The sequence below is a fragment of the Macadamia integrifolia genome, chromosome 11, assembly GCF_013358625.1.
Source record: "Macadamia integrifolia cultivar HAES 741 chromosome 11, SCU_Mint_v3, whole genome shotgun sequence".
Lineage (NCBI taxonomy): Eukaryota > Viridiplantae > Streptophyta > Magnoliopsida > Proteales > Proteaceae > Macadamia > Macadamia integrifolia.
The window spans coordinates 13233289-13252379 of record NC_056567.1 but is presented as its reverse complement, the minus strand read 5'-3'; the positions used below and the strand labels follow the sequence as shown (position 1 = coordinate 13252379).

The window sequence follows — 19091 nt, the reverse complement described above, 5'->3', positions numbered from 1 at the left end:
AGAATCCCCAATCGTACTACTGTAGAGGGCGTTTTAGACCTTAAGGAGAGTGTCTATCTTGTACGACTCAACCTATTTAGTCCGTTAGCTTCAACAATCGATGCCAATCTTCTTCATTGGTTCATCTTACTTCAATCAAGGAATGCATCTCAACAATATTGGTCTTCTAATTCTCAACATTGGGTACTTATTTCTAATAATCTTAAGGTCTGAACATTTATTATCTGATTTGAGTTATCAGGCATGACTGATTTGAATTATAAAGCATGATTTGAAATATAATTGGGTATAAGACTGGCTGCATCGAATGCACCTAGTGCCTCTACCGATGTTGCCAGTTTTGTTATACATTGAGAAGGATAGGTCGATGAATCATTGTTTTCCCAGCATTGGAATTTGATGGTAAGAATAAGAATCCTGTGCATAAAGAGTTAGTGCTGGCTTTTCACTCGAATGAAAACAGATTGAAATTGTGGATCCATAGAAAGGCCACAAACCTATGGCGAGTGTGGCCGATAAGCAAACAAACAAAGGGCTGAAAATTAATGACAACATATGAACTGCCACTTAAACCATTTTGTTTGACACCTGTGACTTTTTGATACGATTTTCCTTGATATCGCATATACGGTTGTAGGAAAAACTCTTGCATGCCCCAAAGTGGTTGCCCTTTGCCACACTAATTATGATCACATCTATCTCTTTTCGTTGCAGATATTAAATATGTTTTGTCGGATTTGCAATGGTTGGAATTGAAACCAGTTCTCTCAATAGGCATGTGGTTGTTGGTTTAAACAATAGGGTTGGTAGTCTAGTGGTGAAAATGTTCTCATACGGGGGCTTACCCTGAGAGTTATGATCACTTGGTAGTCTAGTGGTGAAAATATTCTCATACGGAGACTTGTCCTGAGAATTATGATCACTATTATGAAGCATCCTTTTTTTGTTACACAAAAAAAAAAGAAAAAATATGTGATTGTTGAATTATACAAACCAGATATAAAGCCAAAAGGTACATGTTGAACGTGTGGCATGTAGCAGTTGGATTTGGCATGTGGCAACATGTTGGTTGAGTGGATAGCCATATTAGTTGATATAGATTGCATGAGTCATGCAATCACATGAGAACCAATTAGTATATGCTACTGTTTGAGAACCTTAATTCGTACTTTTTAAAAGAAAACCATTTCTTGTGTTTGGTCTTTAAAGTAGTTGAGTGTTTTATCAATGGGTAAAGCGGTTTCAAGCTTTTTAACCCAAGAGTCTTACCTTTTGGGTACGACCGAGAAAATGTCTTGGTTATTAGTGATATTAGTGAATCAACCCATTGTTTTTGGAAAACACATTTCTATATAAAAATAATAATAATAATAATAATAATAATAATAATAATAATAATAGTAAAATAATGATTTAGGAGTCTTTGTGAGATGGACTTCTATTTTGATATCGAACCTTTTATATATTTTTCTTTTAGCGGGTGTCATGAATATTTAGTGGGTAAACTAATATATTAAATAAATTAGTTGGATACACATGGAATATCTTCATGTCTGTTGGGTTGTGTTTGGTTGTGTATCTCTTCACTTTGTAAACAATGTGAATGTTAGTAAATGTACTCTTTATTGGCACCTACCCACGGCTCGAGGTGGGTGGATATGGTTTGAGAAATTTGATCGGGTCAACCTGAATTGGTGGGATCCGATTCATATCAACCTTGATTGGTTCCGATATCGTGTATGTGTTTCTTAAACTATGGTCAATTGGGGGACAAGTCATGTGTGCTTGTTATACTAAAGGCATTGATATTTTATATCTAAATCCAATTATTAAAATTGGGGTTTAAGTATGTCATAGATCTTTTGACTGTTGGTACGTAGTGACTCATTGGAGACTCAAACTGAAATAATTATGATGCAAGGGCTTTGTTATCAAATCAGAAATTTACTATTGTGTATATTAATGTGTTGCATCATGTTAATTATAAGTATGTATAACTACCCATATTTTGGCTTAAGTCAATCTTTGTTGTCTTGGGTTTCATATATTTATGTGTATTGTTATATGGATAAGACAAGAAGTTTATGATGCAATGTTTAAGGCATTTCTTTGGTACAGTATCTGTTGTGGTAGTATAATTGACAATGAAGTCACTGTTCCATATTTATGGATGAGATAATATGTTTGCATATTTGCAAAAATACAAGAAGTTGTATTTGATTGCATAAAATAAATATCAAGTGAGTATATTTCATATGTGAATGTGAAATTATGGAGGTTTTGAATTCTGGCCATGTGCATTCATATCTTTGATTACACAACATGAAATTGTAATATGCAATTCATAGTGCTTGATTATTATGATATATGATGCAATAGTGGTGTGGGTTTCCCAAAAAGTGCATACTCATATTGTTTGGATATATATGTATAAATGTGATAAACCCAAAAATGTGGGGGAGTTATTATGAGATGCATATATTTGTACAATAAGTATATTTTAAAGAGATAAATAAAACAAGTAGGATGATTAATCTCTACTTGGAAATGGAATCTAATAGGTGTGCCTAGATTTGGTTATGCAAGTGTTTGGAACATTACCTTGGTTCAAAGGTGGCATGGACAAACATGTGTTGGTGAAGTGATTCATGGAATTGGTAAAATAAATTGTGGTTATAGATTTCACCATTCTTGTATTGGTTTATGACTTTGTATGAATGTGGGATCAAAAAGTCAAAAAGGATAAGGATCTAAATGATAGATTAAAAAAATATGAAAAACACATATATGTTTTGGATATATGTGGTGAGGCTAGTGAGATAGAGTTATCAACTCTATGTAGTCAGGAAAAATAACTTGACTAGGATTTGTTTACAGCCTCAGATGCCTCAGATCACTAAGGTGATATCATTTAAAAGAATGAGCTTTAGAAGACCTGTGTCATAGGTCATGTGATGGACACCCAACCTATGTGAAGAGGTAAATTCCTGAATTAGGTTCAACGGGTAAAAACGAAGTCACTGGATGAATTGTCTAATACTTCTAAAATATTTTCTAATTCTGGTTAGATGGGAAAGTAGAACTGCCACAATGAAAAAGAGGATGAGTTGCAAACACTTAATCAAACCGAATCTCATGAAATGTGGAGGGGTGTTAACTGTAGTGCACACTATAGGCTGGCCAAAGTGGATGTAGGGGGTTAGGCCGCCTACCGATGAGTGTTTTATAGGCGAACTCTCTAAACATCCATAAAACCAGGATAGGGGACATGGCCACCTTTTATTAAAAAAAAAAAAAAATGACCATTTCATAAAGGGATCGTAGTTAAGATCGACTGGTATAATATGGTTGATGGGCTAGTCGGCTACGACGATGAGAAAAGGCTCAAGTAAGCTGACTTTATTTATACTCTGTAGCATAGTTCATCAGACCTAGTGTAGGTTAAAATCCTGAGACACCTGTAATGAAGTGTTCTACTGTGTCTCATACGCTTAATAGTTCGATAAAAGATTCATCAATTTTTTAAACTTTAGGGGGCTTTTACTGGTTGTATTGAATATTTCGAATCTTGTGGGGGATTGTTGGAATCTTTTAATAATTTTAAAAATTAAAGATTCAAAATATTATTTTGTTTCATCAAAGTGTGTATTGGAGAGGTTTGTCTCTTTTTAATAGGCACCTAGGCGACTAATAGGTGTGACTATTGGAAAGCATGTCTGAATGGTCAACAAACATGTATTATGGAAGAGACATAGCTTTTGGCAACACCCATTGGAGGTGCCACTTCCTCTCCTATCTAAAGTTTGACAATCCTATTTCAAATAAGGTTTTTTGGTTTTATCCATTATTGTTTGGTTTTGTTTTTTCTGAACTATTGGGCCTAGCCTTACTCTCACAAAGGATCATAGTCTGTGTACAATCAGACAAAGATGAATGGTTGTTTTATCTTAAAGGTAAACGTAAGAATCCCCAATTGTACTACTGTGGGGGGGCGTTTCAAACCTTAAGGAGAGTGTCTATCTTGATACGACTCAACCTGTTTAGTTCGTTGGCTTCAACAATCGGTGTCGATCTTCTTCATCAGTTCGTCTTCCTTCATTCAATGAGTGCATCTCAACAACATCGATCTTGTAATTCTCAACATTGGGTACTTATGTCTAACAATTAGTTTATCTCTAGAAAGGAATTAAGGTTGGCATTAAGAAATTAAGAATGTTTGATCTATCATCCCATAAATGAGGTAAACCAAGAAGGAAAACTTATCCATCTTACAAGGGCAATTTACATATGCCCATGGAATGAGATACAAACTGTATCATATGGGAGAACCAAACTAGGTTAGTCCTGAAAACTTGATACGAATTTGAAGTCCCAAATCAAACTCAGAGTAGAGTGAGGAAGCATATAGTGATTTATTTCAATCTATAATCGATTCAAGTACCAACAGTGCGGTATTCGGCACATATCCTACAAGCTTCATTTGTATGGTAATGTCATCTAAAATCCTGTATAAATCCTTAGATCGAGAATGCAACTCGTCGAATGCTATAAACTCATGTATTTCACCATTCACTTCAATCCAACTACATCCAGGTTTCTTCTCCACCCCTTTCCCTTTCATTAGCATCCTAACATAAGCTGCTTCATCCCACTTGTGAGATATGGAGTATAAGTTAGCTAGAAGTGCATACCTACCAGAATGATCAGGCTGCAGCTCAATTAGATGTTTTCCTATGCTTTCACCTAGATCATAATCCTTATGAATCATACAGGCACCAAAGAGAGCTCCCCATACACCAGGGCTGGGTTGAATTGGCATGTTCTTAATAAACTTCAATCCTTCCTCCAACTGGCCTGCACGGCCCAAGAGATCAACAAGACAACCGTAGTGATCAACATTAGGCTCAATACCATAAACTTGACTCATCGAACGGAAGTGCCTGTGGCCTTCATCTACAAGACCTCCATGAGAACATGCACAAAGAATACCTATAAAGGTGACAGCATTGGGTTGAACACCATCCATTAACATTTGAGAGAAGAGATTCAAGGAGCTCAAGGCATGCCCATGCATTGCCAACCCATTAATCATAGCAGTCCAAGGGTACAAATCCTTATGAGGTAGCTTCTCAAAAATGGTAAATGCCACATCTATACATCCACACTTTGCATACATGTCTACCAGTGATGTCCCCAAGGTAATATTCATTTCAACCTTATTCTTATCAATATATGAATGGACCCATCTGCCTTGATCCAATGCTCCCAATTGTGCACAAGCGGTGAGAACACTCGTAAGTGTGGCTTGGTTAGGCTTAACATGCTCTAGAAGCATATCTTGAAAGACAAACAAAGCGTCCTTAAATCTATTACATTGCACATAACCTGCAATCAGAGAACTCCAAGAAACCACGTTTCTCTTAGACATATCATCAAACACTTCGCGGGCATCATCGCAACAACCACATTTGGCATACATATCCAAAAGGGCACTACCAACATAGACATCCCAGTTCACTCTCCCTGATTCTATGTAAAACCCATGAATCCATCTCCCAAGCCAAACATCTCCTACCATCCTAACAGCACAGAGAACACTAACAATAGTTACCTCATCAACCCTTACACCCTCAGATCTCATCTTCATGAAAAATTCAATCCCTTCCTTAGCTCGATTGTTCTTAACAAACCCATCAATCATCGCCGTCTAAGCAATCGAATCTTTCTCAGGAATTTCACCAAACATCTGGCATGCAAAATCAACGAACCCACCATTTGCATAAGAAGAAATCAGTGAATTCTGCACAAAACGATCACAGTCCAAACCAAATTTCACAACTTGACCATGAATCTGATTTGGGTTTCCATTTTTTGACTTGGAAAAGGCTTTGAGAAGTAGAGGGTAAGTGTGTCTGTCCGGAAGTACACCTTCTCTTCGCATTTTTGCAAAGAAAACGGACGACATTTCGGGTTTGGAACTTGCAGAGAAACCTCTGATCATGGTATTCCATAGGTAGGTATTGGGAGCTTCGATTTGATTGAAGAGGGAAAGAACGTAGGCAAGATGGTCTTGTGGTAGAGAGCTTGCAATAAAAAGGAGGAGCTTGCTTCTCAAGAAGTTTTGTGAGAGGCCTTTGGTGATGAAGAGAGAGTGAATCTGCTTGAGGTGCTTTACGGTTTGACAATTTGATAGTAAGATGGTGAGCCTACTGGCTGCGGTCGCAAGCATTTAGCTGGGATTGTATGGAGAACGAGGGCAGTAGTTATAAATTAAAGTCTTTTGCCCCAACTAACCACCCACGCCCCACAGACCCCGCCACCCCCACCCCCCCTAAAAAAAAAAGAAAGAAAACCGCGACAGTCGCCAGTCGGGTTGAGTGTAAATTTACAAAAAGGTTTTCCCATCTTACCGACCCACGACCCGTACTTACATCTGTTAACCCACTCTCCCTCTGGATTTGGCTCCTTTGTGGAGCAAGACAATGTCCGGCACGTATCCAATGCCTAACAACTCCTTGGGCTGCGTGTGACCACCTTGGGTTTCGTGACAAGGCGTTTCTGATCGTTGGATGTGCACCGGACACTGTGTTGCGCCACAGAGGAGCTCAATCTATCTCCGTCTCTGCTCTCATAATTTTCTTGGGCAAGATAATGCTACCCAGTTAGCACAAGTACATGCCAATATGTGCACTAATGGGAGGCCGCATTGGCGCATCTTTAGCACGGGGTAGATGGTGCCATGGTCAAAGAACGTTACATGTGCCAGCTCCCCGCATGTGAAGAGTAAATATATGGTTTCATGAAAATGTGTTCTTTTTTTCTCTTTCACAGATGCTCCTCTAAATGGATCAGCTCCCATATGTGAAGGCTTCATGAAATTGTTGATGTACCTTGGCCAATCATAACATCGCCACCCGTGGCGTAGGACACCACCCTATTATTTGATCAAACCCACCCCCAAGTCCCCCATATGCAAATATACTTCCTTGTCATTTGAAGAGGAGAGAGAGAGAGAGAGAGAGAGAGAGAGAGAGAGAGAGAGAACAAAAAACACAATAGCACGGAAACTACAGAATGTCTCACATAAAAATGTTTTTGCAGTGTGCCAGTGTCTCACAGCTTCAGCAATGACATTAGAATATTTATCCGGGGCGAAAAAATCATGATAGCAACAAGAGCCACCAAGTTCCATTAAGGCGGGGGGGGGGGGGGGGGTGGGGAGGGGGAGGAATTTAATACCCATTGATTCATCAGGCAACAGGAGGTCGTAATTTGTGGTCTTGTGAGGTGTCCACAACAGCAGGAGGCATCCACTGCCACATGGCTGCACCAGGAAATCCAGGGAAGGGGGCTGCTGTCTTGTTTGAGGCAGCTTGACTCTGTGCAGCCAATGCAGCTGCAGAAAATGCCATAGGGTGTGGCATGAATCCAACTGGTGGTAGACTCATTGCTTTAACCTTCTCCTCTAATTTCTCCTTCTCTGCCTTCAGATTTATCTTTTCATTCCTGAGTTCATTTTTCTCCACCTGTGGATGTCAAAGTGAATATCAATATCTGAATCAAAAGAAGCTTTCACAAATCCAGATGAACTTTGATCTAGGTATCCACTAGCTATTAGCTAGGCTGGAGATTACATTACACTTGATGGAATGAAAATATTCAATTCTTGAAAGATGCCGATACCTAATGACCTGCCTTCTTTTAGACTATTGAGATAAGTGACATCAATATTATTGTATGTTAAAAAACATGTAACCAGACATTTAGGATCAGTACTGTCTTGGGCATGAAACAATGAAAGGGGTGAATCTCATTTGGGAAATTGACACAATGGACAAACCACTGTTGTGGATATAAAGCTTAATGTAAGGCTAGATAGGAACTACCCAACCCCAGTTAGGATCACTAAACAACTTCAAATGAAGTGCTGATTTAGGTACTGATATCAGTATATGCAACTTGCCCCTCCCAGACCTTGCAGTAGCAGAAGCCTCGTGCACTGGGTTGCTCTTTTCTGTTTCCAGGTTCAAAACTTGGAAACAGCCTCTTCTGTGAAGCCAGGGAGTAAGGCTGCATACACACTTGCCCCTCCTAGACCTTGCAGTAGCAGGAGCCTCGTGCACTGGGTTGCTCTTTTTTTTTTTTTTTTATCAGTATATGCAACAGTCAATAACAGTAGGTAAACTATCCTCTCATTAACCCCCAATAACACCTTACAATGGTGGTTTAAAACCCTGCCTAAATAGGCATAAAAGTAGCACCCCAAAACTCAAAATCGGCTGCGCTCAAAATAGGAACAAACCCAGAAACCTGAATGAAAACAGAATGACCATAACAGCCAACAGAATGAGGCTCAAATCCCAATTGAAATTAGGTCTTAATAATGTGAAACAATCCGCCAAATATCAGAACAAGTCACTGGACAGAATACAGATTACCTGAGTTCTTGAATTAGGTCAAACTGGGAGATTTCTCAGATCTCACAAACTGGCCATGGATCAGGCCCCACTATAGGTCAAGTGCCGCTCTTGGGTTGAGGAATAAGCCCCCAAAAGAACAGACTGAACAGCTTCAAGGAGGGGGAGATCAACTCATCAACCAAGGTTTTGGAAGAAAACTCCGATGTCTGGGAACCACAGGTGTGTATACCTTCTCAGGATAGCAGCAAAGACAGCAGCCTCTGGTAGTCTTCAAGGATGGTTTCAACAGGACTCGGTTAGCCTCAGTTATAGACTTATAGCAAAAAACAAAAAAAAAAAAAAAAAAAAAAAAAACAAAAAAAAGAAACAAAAACTAAAAATGGGAGAAGAGAAAGAATCAATGGGATAGTAAGGGATGGGTATAGGTGGCTATCTCAGCCCGGGCATCACCCACAAGGACTCTCTCTCCTCACAGCCTCTGTCAGGACAATGTTTGCTCAAAACAATAGCCATTCAACTTCATTAAAGCATGGGGAAGACCTCCTGGGTCTGTTACATTATTTAGGCTCAAGGATTGAACCCAAAAATAGAAAGAAAGAGAAAAGGAAAGTCCCTAAAACAACTGAGACTTGTAACACAAGTAACTAAAGCTTGCTTGTCCTAGACTAAATAACCAAAAAAGGGAAACAAAGTTGTTTTAAGCAAAAAGGAAACAAAAGTCTACTAGAAGCTTGCTGTCCAAGGCAGAATAAAACCCCACGAACTGGTTTTGAGAGAACCAGAAAAACCCCCACCCGATGGAGGCTGGCCCACATAGCTGGTGGGTCCACAATTTAGGGTGATGGACCACCCCTAGACTGATTCCTGCGGCTGTATGGAATACCATGGAATCAATCCATATCAGAGCTCTTCTAAGGTCTACTTTGCAGTCCATTTGACTTTCAATAGATGAATTCATGATAAAAAAAAAAAAAAAAAAATACCTCAAATCAAAAGAAACGTAAACTGAGTTAAAGAATGGAAGAAAAATATGTAAAAAGGAATAAAATAGTTTATTTGGATTACTCGGAGGAAGGATAAAATGAAGGGCGGTAATGTTCAAAACTACGAAGGCTGCTACTATCTCAGCTATTTACTATATAGAGAACCCAATGACAAGTATAAACTATTACACGCAACTTACAAATCAAGGAATTGCTGGTTTCTGAATTGAGGTAGCCAACTCGAGTGGGAAATGGTGCAGTTACATACGTAAACTGAAGAGAACTTCGTTAGAATGGTCTTCATCAGGGACATATATTACAGAAGATACGCCCACAAATGGAGAGGAATGGTGACGTAGATAAGTCACTTGGGCTTATTTTGTTGCAAATAAGCCTTGGGTTGTGTTATATATGTGTTGGGCCTTTGATCCCATAGGTTTTCTTTGACATGGACCACTTTAATGGGCCTAAAATATGGGTAGAAGGTAGAAAAACGGGATTTAATTCATTAGTTTAGTTAGTTGCTATTTAATTCAATAAAGGCCCATTAGGCCATTGGTCGGTTGTAAAGTCCTATATGGACTATTAGTTAGTTAGTCCTACTCCATGTTGGAGTCATAAAGTCAAGTCCTAGTCCTATTTTAAATTCCTAGTCGTAGTAGGAGTGTCTAGTCCTATTGGGAAACTAGCTCTTAAGTAGTTTGATTGCTATTCTGCCCTCTATAAATAGAGGAGCCTATGTACTCATAATTGGAGATTTGAATGAATGAATTATTGAGTAATTACTCTTTAGTTAAAAAAACTGTTATTGAGAGGTGAGCTGCCTAAACCTTTGAGGGGTGTGATACCCAAAACCTGAGGGGTGAGATACCCATAACTTTATTCTCTTTCACCCTTCTCAACCCTCCATCGATTCTTCTTTTTCTATTTTTATTTTCTGTTTATTGTTATTAGAAGTTCAGACCTGTTAAAGCATACAAAATCAGAATCAGACAGCCAAAGAGTTCTTGTTCTTGAAGCCAATCGACCCTCATTGCTGCCCAAGTTTGAGATCTGATCTGCAGAACCTTTGGAGGACTGGTTCTATACTCTAAAAAGATCAATCGATCCTCTCTTGAAGGTTATCTGAAGAAGACTAGTTGTTGTTCCTGCAGAATTCTTCACATTCTCTCTCCTAGGTCTGAAAATCAAGAAAGTGCATAACTCCATAACCAACCGTCAGAAGCCCTTCATATTTAGGGGGTTTTTGTACCCTCCCTAGGGACTATCTACACCCAAAAGTGCAGCTCAATCGGACTCCCATAGACATAGCCTCACCTTTCTCTCTCCAGCTCTATAGAAGGTCTTTCTCTCTCCTATCGGGCTGGTTTTGCTCCTATATGGGTATTGTATCCTTGGGGGTTTATTTGATGGTATTATTTCTTTGTTTTTTGTTCCTATTTGTATTTTTGGGGTTATAAATTGCGGAGTTAGTTACTTGTAATCTACTCTTGCATTAAATGGTGGAACATAAAACATCTAGCCAACTTAAGTATGCGGGACAAAGCTTAGTTGAGCTGAATCAGACTTAAGACCATTATCAACTGCTTACAGATATTGATACTCGACATTTTTACTTACTAGGACATTCCTTCTTTCTTCCCTTCCCTTTCCTTTTTATTTTGAGTTTTAATTTCAGGTGGTAATTTAAGGAAATTTCAAATTTAATGTTCTAAGCATAGTTATCAAAGAGCTAGGCGACCCAAGGCGTTGGAGGGGGTCAAAAATTAAGGTGACACCAACAAAGCACCTATCTGAAAAAAGGAGCCTGTATGCCTAGGCGACGCTTTGACAACTATGGTTCTAAGATACTTTACTTTCATATCTTAAAAAAAAAAAAAAAAAAAAAAAAAAAACCCTAAAGAGACTAGACATTTCTACTTGCCAGGACAGTTTCTTACCTTTTTTATTTTTTATTTTTTCAAATTCAGGTGGTAATTTAAGAGGAAAATTTAAACTCTAATGTTCTAAGATACTTTACTTTCATATCTTAAAAAATAAATAAATAAAAGAGTAAAGAGAATCAAAGAAGAGACAGATACCTTAAGATCTTTAATTGTCTCCTGAAGCTTTTCATTTGCCTCTTTCAGCTGCTGTGCTTCGGTCCTAAGCTGTACCAGAGCACGAGAGGCATCACTTAAAATAGTAGCTTTATCACTCTTAGGAGATCTGCCAGGATCAAGAACAGTACCCAATTCCAAAAACCTAATATTGGTTCATGATAAATAATGCAAACATCAAAGAAAAAAATTAGAGGAAAATTAAGGGGAAAAAAAAGTAGCAGAGAGTTTTCTGCTATCGAACTTAAAAACAATTAACAAGTTTGAATATGGGAAACAGTTAGGGTAAAGAGAAATAAATGCCTGTCATTCAATCTGTCTCTCCTCATTTTCTCCCGAGATGCTTTAGACCTAATTCCTGTGCATGATTCATCCCTCATTCTGCAAATTTTACATATGTAAGGACTAATACATAAGAAAAAAAACTTGGACAACATTCAAAATATAGCACTTTCTGATGCAAACCTTGCACACAGCCAATGAATCAACTGATCTTGTAATCATAAAATGAGAATATTGAGCATACATAAAGAAGGCTAGGATCCTTCATGTTAACCATCAAAGCTATCAAATATTTTGAATGAGAGAGATATCGGATGAATGGTGGGGCCTCCATCGTTCATGTTAACAATATGTTGATACAGTGCTGGTTGAAAATCTTCTTCTTGTAAAACATATTCCGCTGATAGTTAGATTTGAGGGTCATGGGGCCGATTAAGCAAAGCATATCTCCTACTTCTCATGTTCACATAAAGCACAACCTATGTACGTAGAAGGTTTCTTTAAAATAGCAGAAAGAACACATTATTTTTTTTTTAAAAAGAAAAATGAGAACGAGAAAGGAGAGAGAAGAGAGAGCATACTATATGTAGTGCCATGAAGATAAGACATAAAAGATCGTCTACAATAAAAATAGACATGTCCGGGTCCCTGGTTTTTCAAGTCACTGTATTACACACCTTTTCAAAGTTAAAACACCTAGAGACACATTATAGCAAATGTAGTTCCAAATGCTTTAGCCATCTTCTTCTTGATAAACTCAAATTCCCTTAGTTTTTCTTCGAACATTATGTGATGAAGGCCATAATTGCACTGAAGTTCTGTATAAGTCTTCTGAAGAAGGATGGTAACCCGTGGAAGTTTCTAACTTCAAAAAGAGTTTTAGGAATGGGCCAATCTAGGATGCTTTCGACCTTCCAGGGATCAGCTTCCACACACTTAGAGGAGAGGATATGATGAACCCTTAATACTCTAATCATCACTTGTATCAAAGGGTCAATATGTTCGTCCTCCTGCTTGCTGTAGATCAGAATATCAAGGCAACCAGAAATTTACAAATGAGAGGGCGTAATTCCTGAGTCATAACTCGCATGAAAGCGCTGGGTGCTTTTGTAAGGCCAGAATAAATCTATTTTGGCTGGTCTCAGTAATTTTCTTCTGAGGTACTGCATGTATCTTCCTATCATTGCCTTCTGGCTTCTTGACTGTAGCCTTAAGAGATTTCTTCCTTGCTATTTTTGCCAGTATCTTGATAGGATTGAATTTAATGGACCTTCCTTTGAACTTGAATATGCATAGATTATTGATCCTCCAACGATCACATCATTAACATATATCCATGGAATTCCCAGTAAACGATCTATGAGCTTCATCGAGATCAAATCACATCAAACTTCTTCTTCATATCATGAACCTTCAGTGGAACCATACAGCTTTGATTTACTTCTAAGTTGTTTCCATTAAGCAGTGAGATTTTGTAGGGCTTTTTTTATCGGTAACTTGGCCCAACCAATGAAGGCCTTAGATACCCCATTAATGCTACTTCCACTGTCCACAACGAATGCAGCTGTTTTAGTTCCACTCGCCATGCATGCATAGGAGATGAAATGATGCATCCAATCTTCACCTTTGGTTTCAGCCACTAGAATCCTTGTCACCACGTCAACTCCATTGGTATCCTCTTCTTCATCATCATCTTCATATTCTCATTCTTCATCTGGAGGATAGCCATCAAATTCTTTAGCTGAATTATCCTCTTCTTCAGTTATAGTAGGGTATGCATTGGTCTTCCACTTCATAGGAAGAAACTTGGCTGTATGCCCAATCTTGTAATAGTAATAGCATTCAATGCCATTGCTAATGTTCATAGATGTTTTTCCCTTCCCTTTGTTAATGCTCAAAAGTATTCCTTTGTTAGTATGCAGTAGATACTTTCCAATATCCTCAGCTTGAGAAACAAACCTCATAAAGGGCTGCTTTAAGTTCTCTTCAGCTCATAGTGCTTTCTGCAAGCAATCGTAAATGTCACAGAGGTTGTGAACATTAATCTCCCTTTGAGTATCAGATTCAGACCTAATTTGAAGCATGAAATCAGCTGCAGCTCATTCTTATTAGGTCCAGCATGGGAGCTAAGAGCATCAAAATGTTCCATGTAATCAGCCACAAATAATTTGCCTTGCCGCAAGGTGTTGAATTTATCACGTATTATGGCATTGAATGTCTCTCGGAGATACTTGATCTTCAGTTCTTCCTATCTCCTCCAACATAGTAGGCTGAGACTGGCAAACACATAGGCGTTGTTTGTGACTTTTCCACCACTCTTTGGCATGACTGGTAAGCTTGGCCCGAGCAAATTTCAGTTTCCTTTCTTCAGTCAGATCATACTAGTGATAGTCATCGAGAGAGACAAACAAATCATTAAGCACCTGAGGGTTTAGGTTCCATTCTATTCATTAATGTCAAGTTTGAGTTTCTTCAAATCATCCACCCTCCTATTGTAATTACCAGGCTCAACAATCGTTTGTATGGCATCTTCCAAGGATATCTATTGAGGTGGTGGTCTATAAGTTGCTCGACCCAGTATTCTAGAGTTGTTGGTGGCTGATTGTTCATATTCATCTTCGCTTAGAGCTTCAAGAGTAGCTTCCTTTGTTGCTTCAGAACATAAACATCTTCTGACAGTTTTTGAACCATCTCAAACAGTTAGTTAATGGAGTTTTGAAGATTTTCAATATCATTATTTCCATCCCCCCCATCACCTACGTTAGTGGTCATAGGTCTGATACCAAATAATGCAATGCAAATGTAGTTCCAAACGTAGAAACTATAACTGACTAGCAGAACCAGCATCACCAAAGCTTAAAGGAGAAAACTGATAACTCGAAGCAAAGAGAACAGACAGGTAGGATTTCCTAGTCAAGTTGTCTTCTGTAATAGCTGAATGAGCCTCACAAATATCACTGAAAACTAGCAGGAAATACTTCACAGAACAAGAGTGCCGCAGGTACTAGACAGAAGGAATAAGCTGACGTGTTTACTAAAAGAATAAAGTAGAATGATGATAGAGATAGAGCAGACCAAGAATCCACCTAAACCCCTTGGAATCCACCAATTATAGCCTGATAAATCCACTCGGAATTTTCAGAAAATCTAAATTGTGTAACTTCTCAAATCACTGGGGGTGGGGGCTCCATATGCCATTACACCTATTCATAAATGTGACAAATCAGAAAAGTAAAACCAGTACCTGTGAGAAGATAGAAAGAAAGAGCGAAAGAAGAAGAAGAAGAAGAGGAAAAAGTCGAAGAGGAGAAACCCGGCTCACTGTTACACTAGTGATCTAACTGTGAGCTCTGCCATTATATTAATAATAACAACATAACAGAGAAAATTAGGATAAAGGTCATTTTAAGTACATAACATGAGTACCCCAGCTGGCTTAATAACCCACAGCCAGCTTTAATAGTATAAACAATAGCAATGACTAAACATCACCATGACTAGTTAACTGTCACCATAGTTGCTAAACATCATCACCACTTAATTTCAACAATAAAAATTGGAAAGTACTGGAAAGAACATATAGGGCTGGAATTGGAATGACTTCGACCATCTCCTGGTCTGAAACTGAAAACAAAGTTTAAAAACAACTCTAAAGCTATTGAACTGCTTTAATTGGCATCCTAATCCATCTAGGAGTCTAACACACAATTAAAATATAAGCTGGAGTCAAATAACTCCTAATCCAGAAAAGAAACCTGTAACCAGAATACTGTAGGTAAGGAACAAAAAAGAAGATGGGAGATCTCAATATAGAGAAAAGAGAATAAGAGAAATCGTGGGGAGGAGAGAGAAAACAATAAATTGGTAACAACCAAATAATTCAAATCAAATCAGTCCATCCATCAAAATTCGTGTAGGATTAAAACCCTTTAGTAAAGACTAAATAAACTGACTTTAGGACTCTTAAACCAAATAAACAATTGTCATTTCAACTTTCAAGCTACCCAAACAAAAACTAACTAAAACTGACCAAATACATGCTATGGAAGACTCCAAACAAACATAAACTACCAACAATAACACATAAAATTTCACTTAACTAAAAGTGACTCTTTCTAGATTAAACTAACTTACTTCACAGCACATGGCACCCTTTTATCTATATACTTAATCCTGTGTATGGAATTAAGACCCTAATAGTAGACTTATAAAAAAGGCCCATTACATTAATAATCTAAAAATAAAAAGCCCAAGGCCCATACAAACCATCCATGGGCCAACTTAAAGTCTTCTGAGACCTAATTGGACAATCTTATCAGCTTCAGATCCCTTTGAACTTCTTGAACACTGATCTCCAAAAAAATCAAGTTTAAAACCTTCCACTTCGTTTGTCCTTTTGCCCTTGGTACTCAGCGTTAAGAAAGAAACCTAGTTACACTACAGATAATCCATAGCTCCATTTGCACTCGTGTAGAACATCAAATAACTACTTCACAGACTTTAGATAATGTCTCTAAGATAAGGACAGCCTACCAGTGACTTCAAAGCTTCAGTAGACAATAGAAGAAGCAAGTAATAAACCACACCTGTCAGTTATAAATCAGGGTAAGATAGCTCGGGAAAAAGTCTCTTAGAATGCTAGAAAAGAAAAAAAAGAAAAAAAGAGGAAGTTCTTCACCTCATGTAAAAATTTCATAAAAGCATCTATGGCAAAGCCATCCACCACAGAATAACAAGCTATTCAAGGTAAAATAAATTTCTGATGGGTAAGGGGAAAATAAACATTCTCCCTATAGAATACCATAGCAATAGGGTATGACACAAGAACATATAAATTCTTCAAAATTACTTCAATGAGAATGATCCATGTCATGAAGAAAGAGCACCATCCAGGTAAAGAGGACCTGTTCTCGAAATGCAGTACCACATCCTAATCAATCAGTCATCGATCAAGTGACTCGCTGTATGAAGTGATAGATGACATAATTTAATGGTTTTGCAAAAACTCTACTTTCAATTTAATTCTATAATATATAAAGTAATCAGCTTCAAGATTACTGTTTATACCAGTCATAACACAGCAGAGATCAATTAGAAAAAATAAAGTGCCAGAAATATATTATACAGGTAACCAGTTCCCAAGAAGTCTGCAAGAAGGAATCAAAAACCATTGATCTCTTGAATAACTAAAAGTGAAATACGATGTCATCATACATTCATACCCAATACCAACAGCCTAGATGAAATTGAATTTCAAAATGTCAAAAGCTTACATGAAAATTGTAAAAATACCTATACAATACCAAAGAGCTGTTGTCCAATTACACATGAGATGAAGATGACTTGGACCAAAAATCTCTAAAGAAGTAATTTTCAGGAGTAAGTTGTGTACCATCCAAAGAAGCAAAACTTTGAGGAAAAAAAACACACCAAACATCTTCAAGTGCGACAATGAGCAGCAATCCAAAGGCAGAAGAATTTAGGCCGAGGGTTCCCATAACAGTCTTTTTCGGAATGTACTAGCAGATCCCAGATTCTAACCTAATCCAAAGCCTCAAATCTTGGCTTCTTGCTTGAATTCAAACCCCATTTCAGAACTATGACTTCAAAAAAGACTAGCAAATCAAGAGACATAATCGTGCCAAAACAAGCTGGAAAACAACACCGCGTGCTAGCACCCACTAGGGTGGAGTAAAGTTAAGCTGTTGCTCACTTAATTTGTGCCCTGGATAAATTTAGGTCGCAGAAGGAACAGCTGAGCTGATCTACGACCATAAAGAGTAGCAATTTCTTCCTTCCCTTTCCCCTTTTTCCTCCTATTAAATGTAATGACAGGAACTGAACTGACTAGCAGCATAAGCCAATGAACAATGATTCTACTCACCCAAAACCGAACATAAATTTTGGGCAAAATTTGAAAAAAATAAAGCTACCCCACTTTTTGATTAGAACACTAGAATGAAAGTAAAACTCATAATAATTAAACAAAAAGAACAGGGTTAATGGGTACAGAACATATTCACCTTTTCCTGGAGTTGTTGTTCTCGACACCCCCACCAAAATCTCCGTATCCATCCGCAATCTCCACACTGCCTCAGTCATTAGCAAAATCAATCAAAGGTTATGAAGTCGTCAACTATTTTAAATATTGCAATATACTATTTTGTGCAGGAACAAGCACTTACTAGTAATTACAGAAGACAACACAACATTTAACCAAATGAAAAACAAAAAAATAGCGGAAAATCTTTTCTTGGAGTTGAGAGATATATGAGGTCGAATTGTACCCGACATTGGGAAGATCGTTAAAACCGTCAAGAGCCCAATTGAATTCTGCGTCAGAACCTCCAACATCGTTAACCCAATCGTAATTAGACACCGGATTGGACCCCATTTTCGCCCAAATTTGGGAAAAGGGGCCCTTCAATCCCAAGAACAAGCAATCTCTTTAAAAAAGGTCTAAATAAAGAATGAAGGCAAAGAGATTTGCAGGAATTGCAGAACTCTGTGCATCAATGAACCTGAGAATTAGGAACTCTCAGGGACTTAACACAACCAGGCTAAGGCTTTTCAAGGCATGAAGAAGAGAAGAAAACCCTGTGAACATGAGAGAGAGAGAGAGAGAGTTTAAACGGTCTCTGTAATCTCAATGGGTAGCGCCAAAACAAAGGTGAAAAAACAGAAAAGGAAAAATCGCTTTATTTATTGACGACTGAAGCAGATAACGCCACGTTCTCTAACGACCCATCAAGAAAGGGTAAAACCGGAAATTGATTACCCAACACTTTGATTTGTACGAGTCGACTCGACAACTCAACGATCTCGGTTTATTGTTGAGTTGACTCGTGTCCTTGATGAGGAAAATGGGGGATAAAAAGGAGATTTTATAAATCATAAGCTTGAGTAAGAGCCCGTTTGGTAACGATTCTGTTCTGAAAACTTGTTCTTTTATAAAAGGATTTTTTACATCAACCTCCCTTGTCGTTTGCCGTAATTACATAATCCTCCTTGAAAATCGAAAAATTACATTTAAACCCAAAAAGTTGACATCGTTAGCATTTTATTTGGGTTAAGCCGTTAGTTTCATTGAAACAATTTGAAAACCCCAAAAAGCCCTCACATACCTTTATTCCAAAATAGCCTATTTGCCCCTTTCATATGTTTTAGTTTTGGGTATGCAAGCCGCGAGCAACGAAGATGAACTCTCCGACGAAGGTTCTCCTCTCCGACGAAGGTCCTCTTCTCCAACGACGGTTCTCCTCTCCGACGACGACTACTTGGAACGCGAAGGATGACTATCGATGGCT

General features: G+C 38.1%; 2 protein-coding genes across 3 annotated transcripts; both read right to left on the bottom strand.

The window, feature by feature from the left end:
- Positions 1-4393: 4393 nt before the first annotated feature.
- On the bottom strand, positions 4394-6295 carry LOC122093504 (pentatricopeptide repeat-containing protein At1g50270). Its single transcript, XM_042663850.1, is given in 1 exon segment — positions 4394-6295. A coding segment is annotated over 1 exon segment (1812 nt). The 5' UTR covers positions 6230-6295; the 3' UTR covers positions 4394-4417.
- Positions 6296-7056: 761 nt separating this feature from the next.
- On the bottom strand, positions 7057-18458 carry LOC122094274 (transcription factor ILR3-like). 2 transcript variants are annotated; one of them, XM_042665029.1, is made up of 5 exons: positions 18072-18458; positions 17808-17873; positions 11806-11883; positions 11485-11647; positions 7057-7526 (listed from the first exon to the last, which is right to left on the bottom strand). In XM_042665029.1, the coding sequence occupies exons 1-5, from the start codon at positions 18176-18178 to the stop codon at positions 7251-7253; spliced, it is 690 nt and encodes a 229-aa protein (XP_042520963.1). In that variant the 5' UTR covers positions 18179-18458; the 3' UTR covers positions 7057-7250. The 2 variants fall into 2 exon arrangements, with proteins under 2 accessions (XP_042520963.1, XP_042520964.1); XM_042665030.1 differs by having other exon boundaries at positions 11485-11611.
- Positions 18459-19091: the final 633 nt, after the last annotated feature.

Excerpts from the sequence above, each read along its gene's own strand:
- LOC122094274 (XM_042665029.1), bottom strand. The coding sequence starts at position 18,178 with ATGGGGTCCAATCCGGTGTCTAATTACGATTGGGTTAACGATGTTGGA. Across the intron at positions 11,884-17,807 it reads AACAACAACTCCAGGAAAAG|AATGAGGGATGAATCATGCA; the intron begins GTGAATATGTTC and ends TAAAATTTGCAG. Across the intron at positions 11,648-11,805 it reads AGAGACAGATTGAATGACAG|GTTTTTGGAATTGGGTACTG; the intron begins GCATTTATTTCT and ends AACCAATATTAG.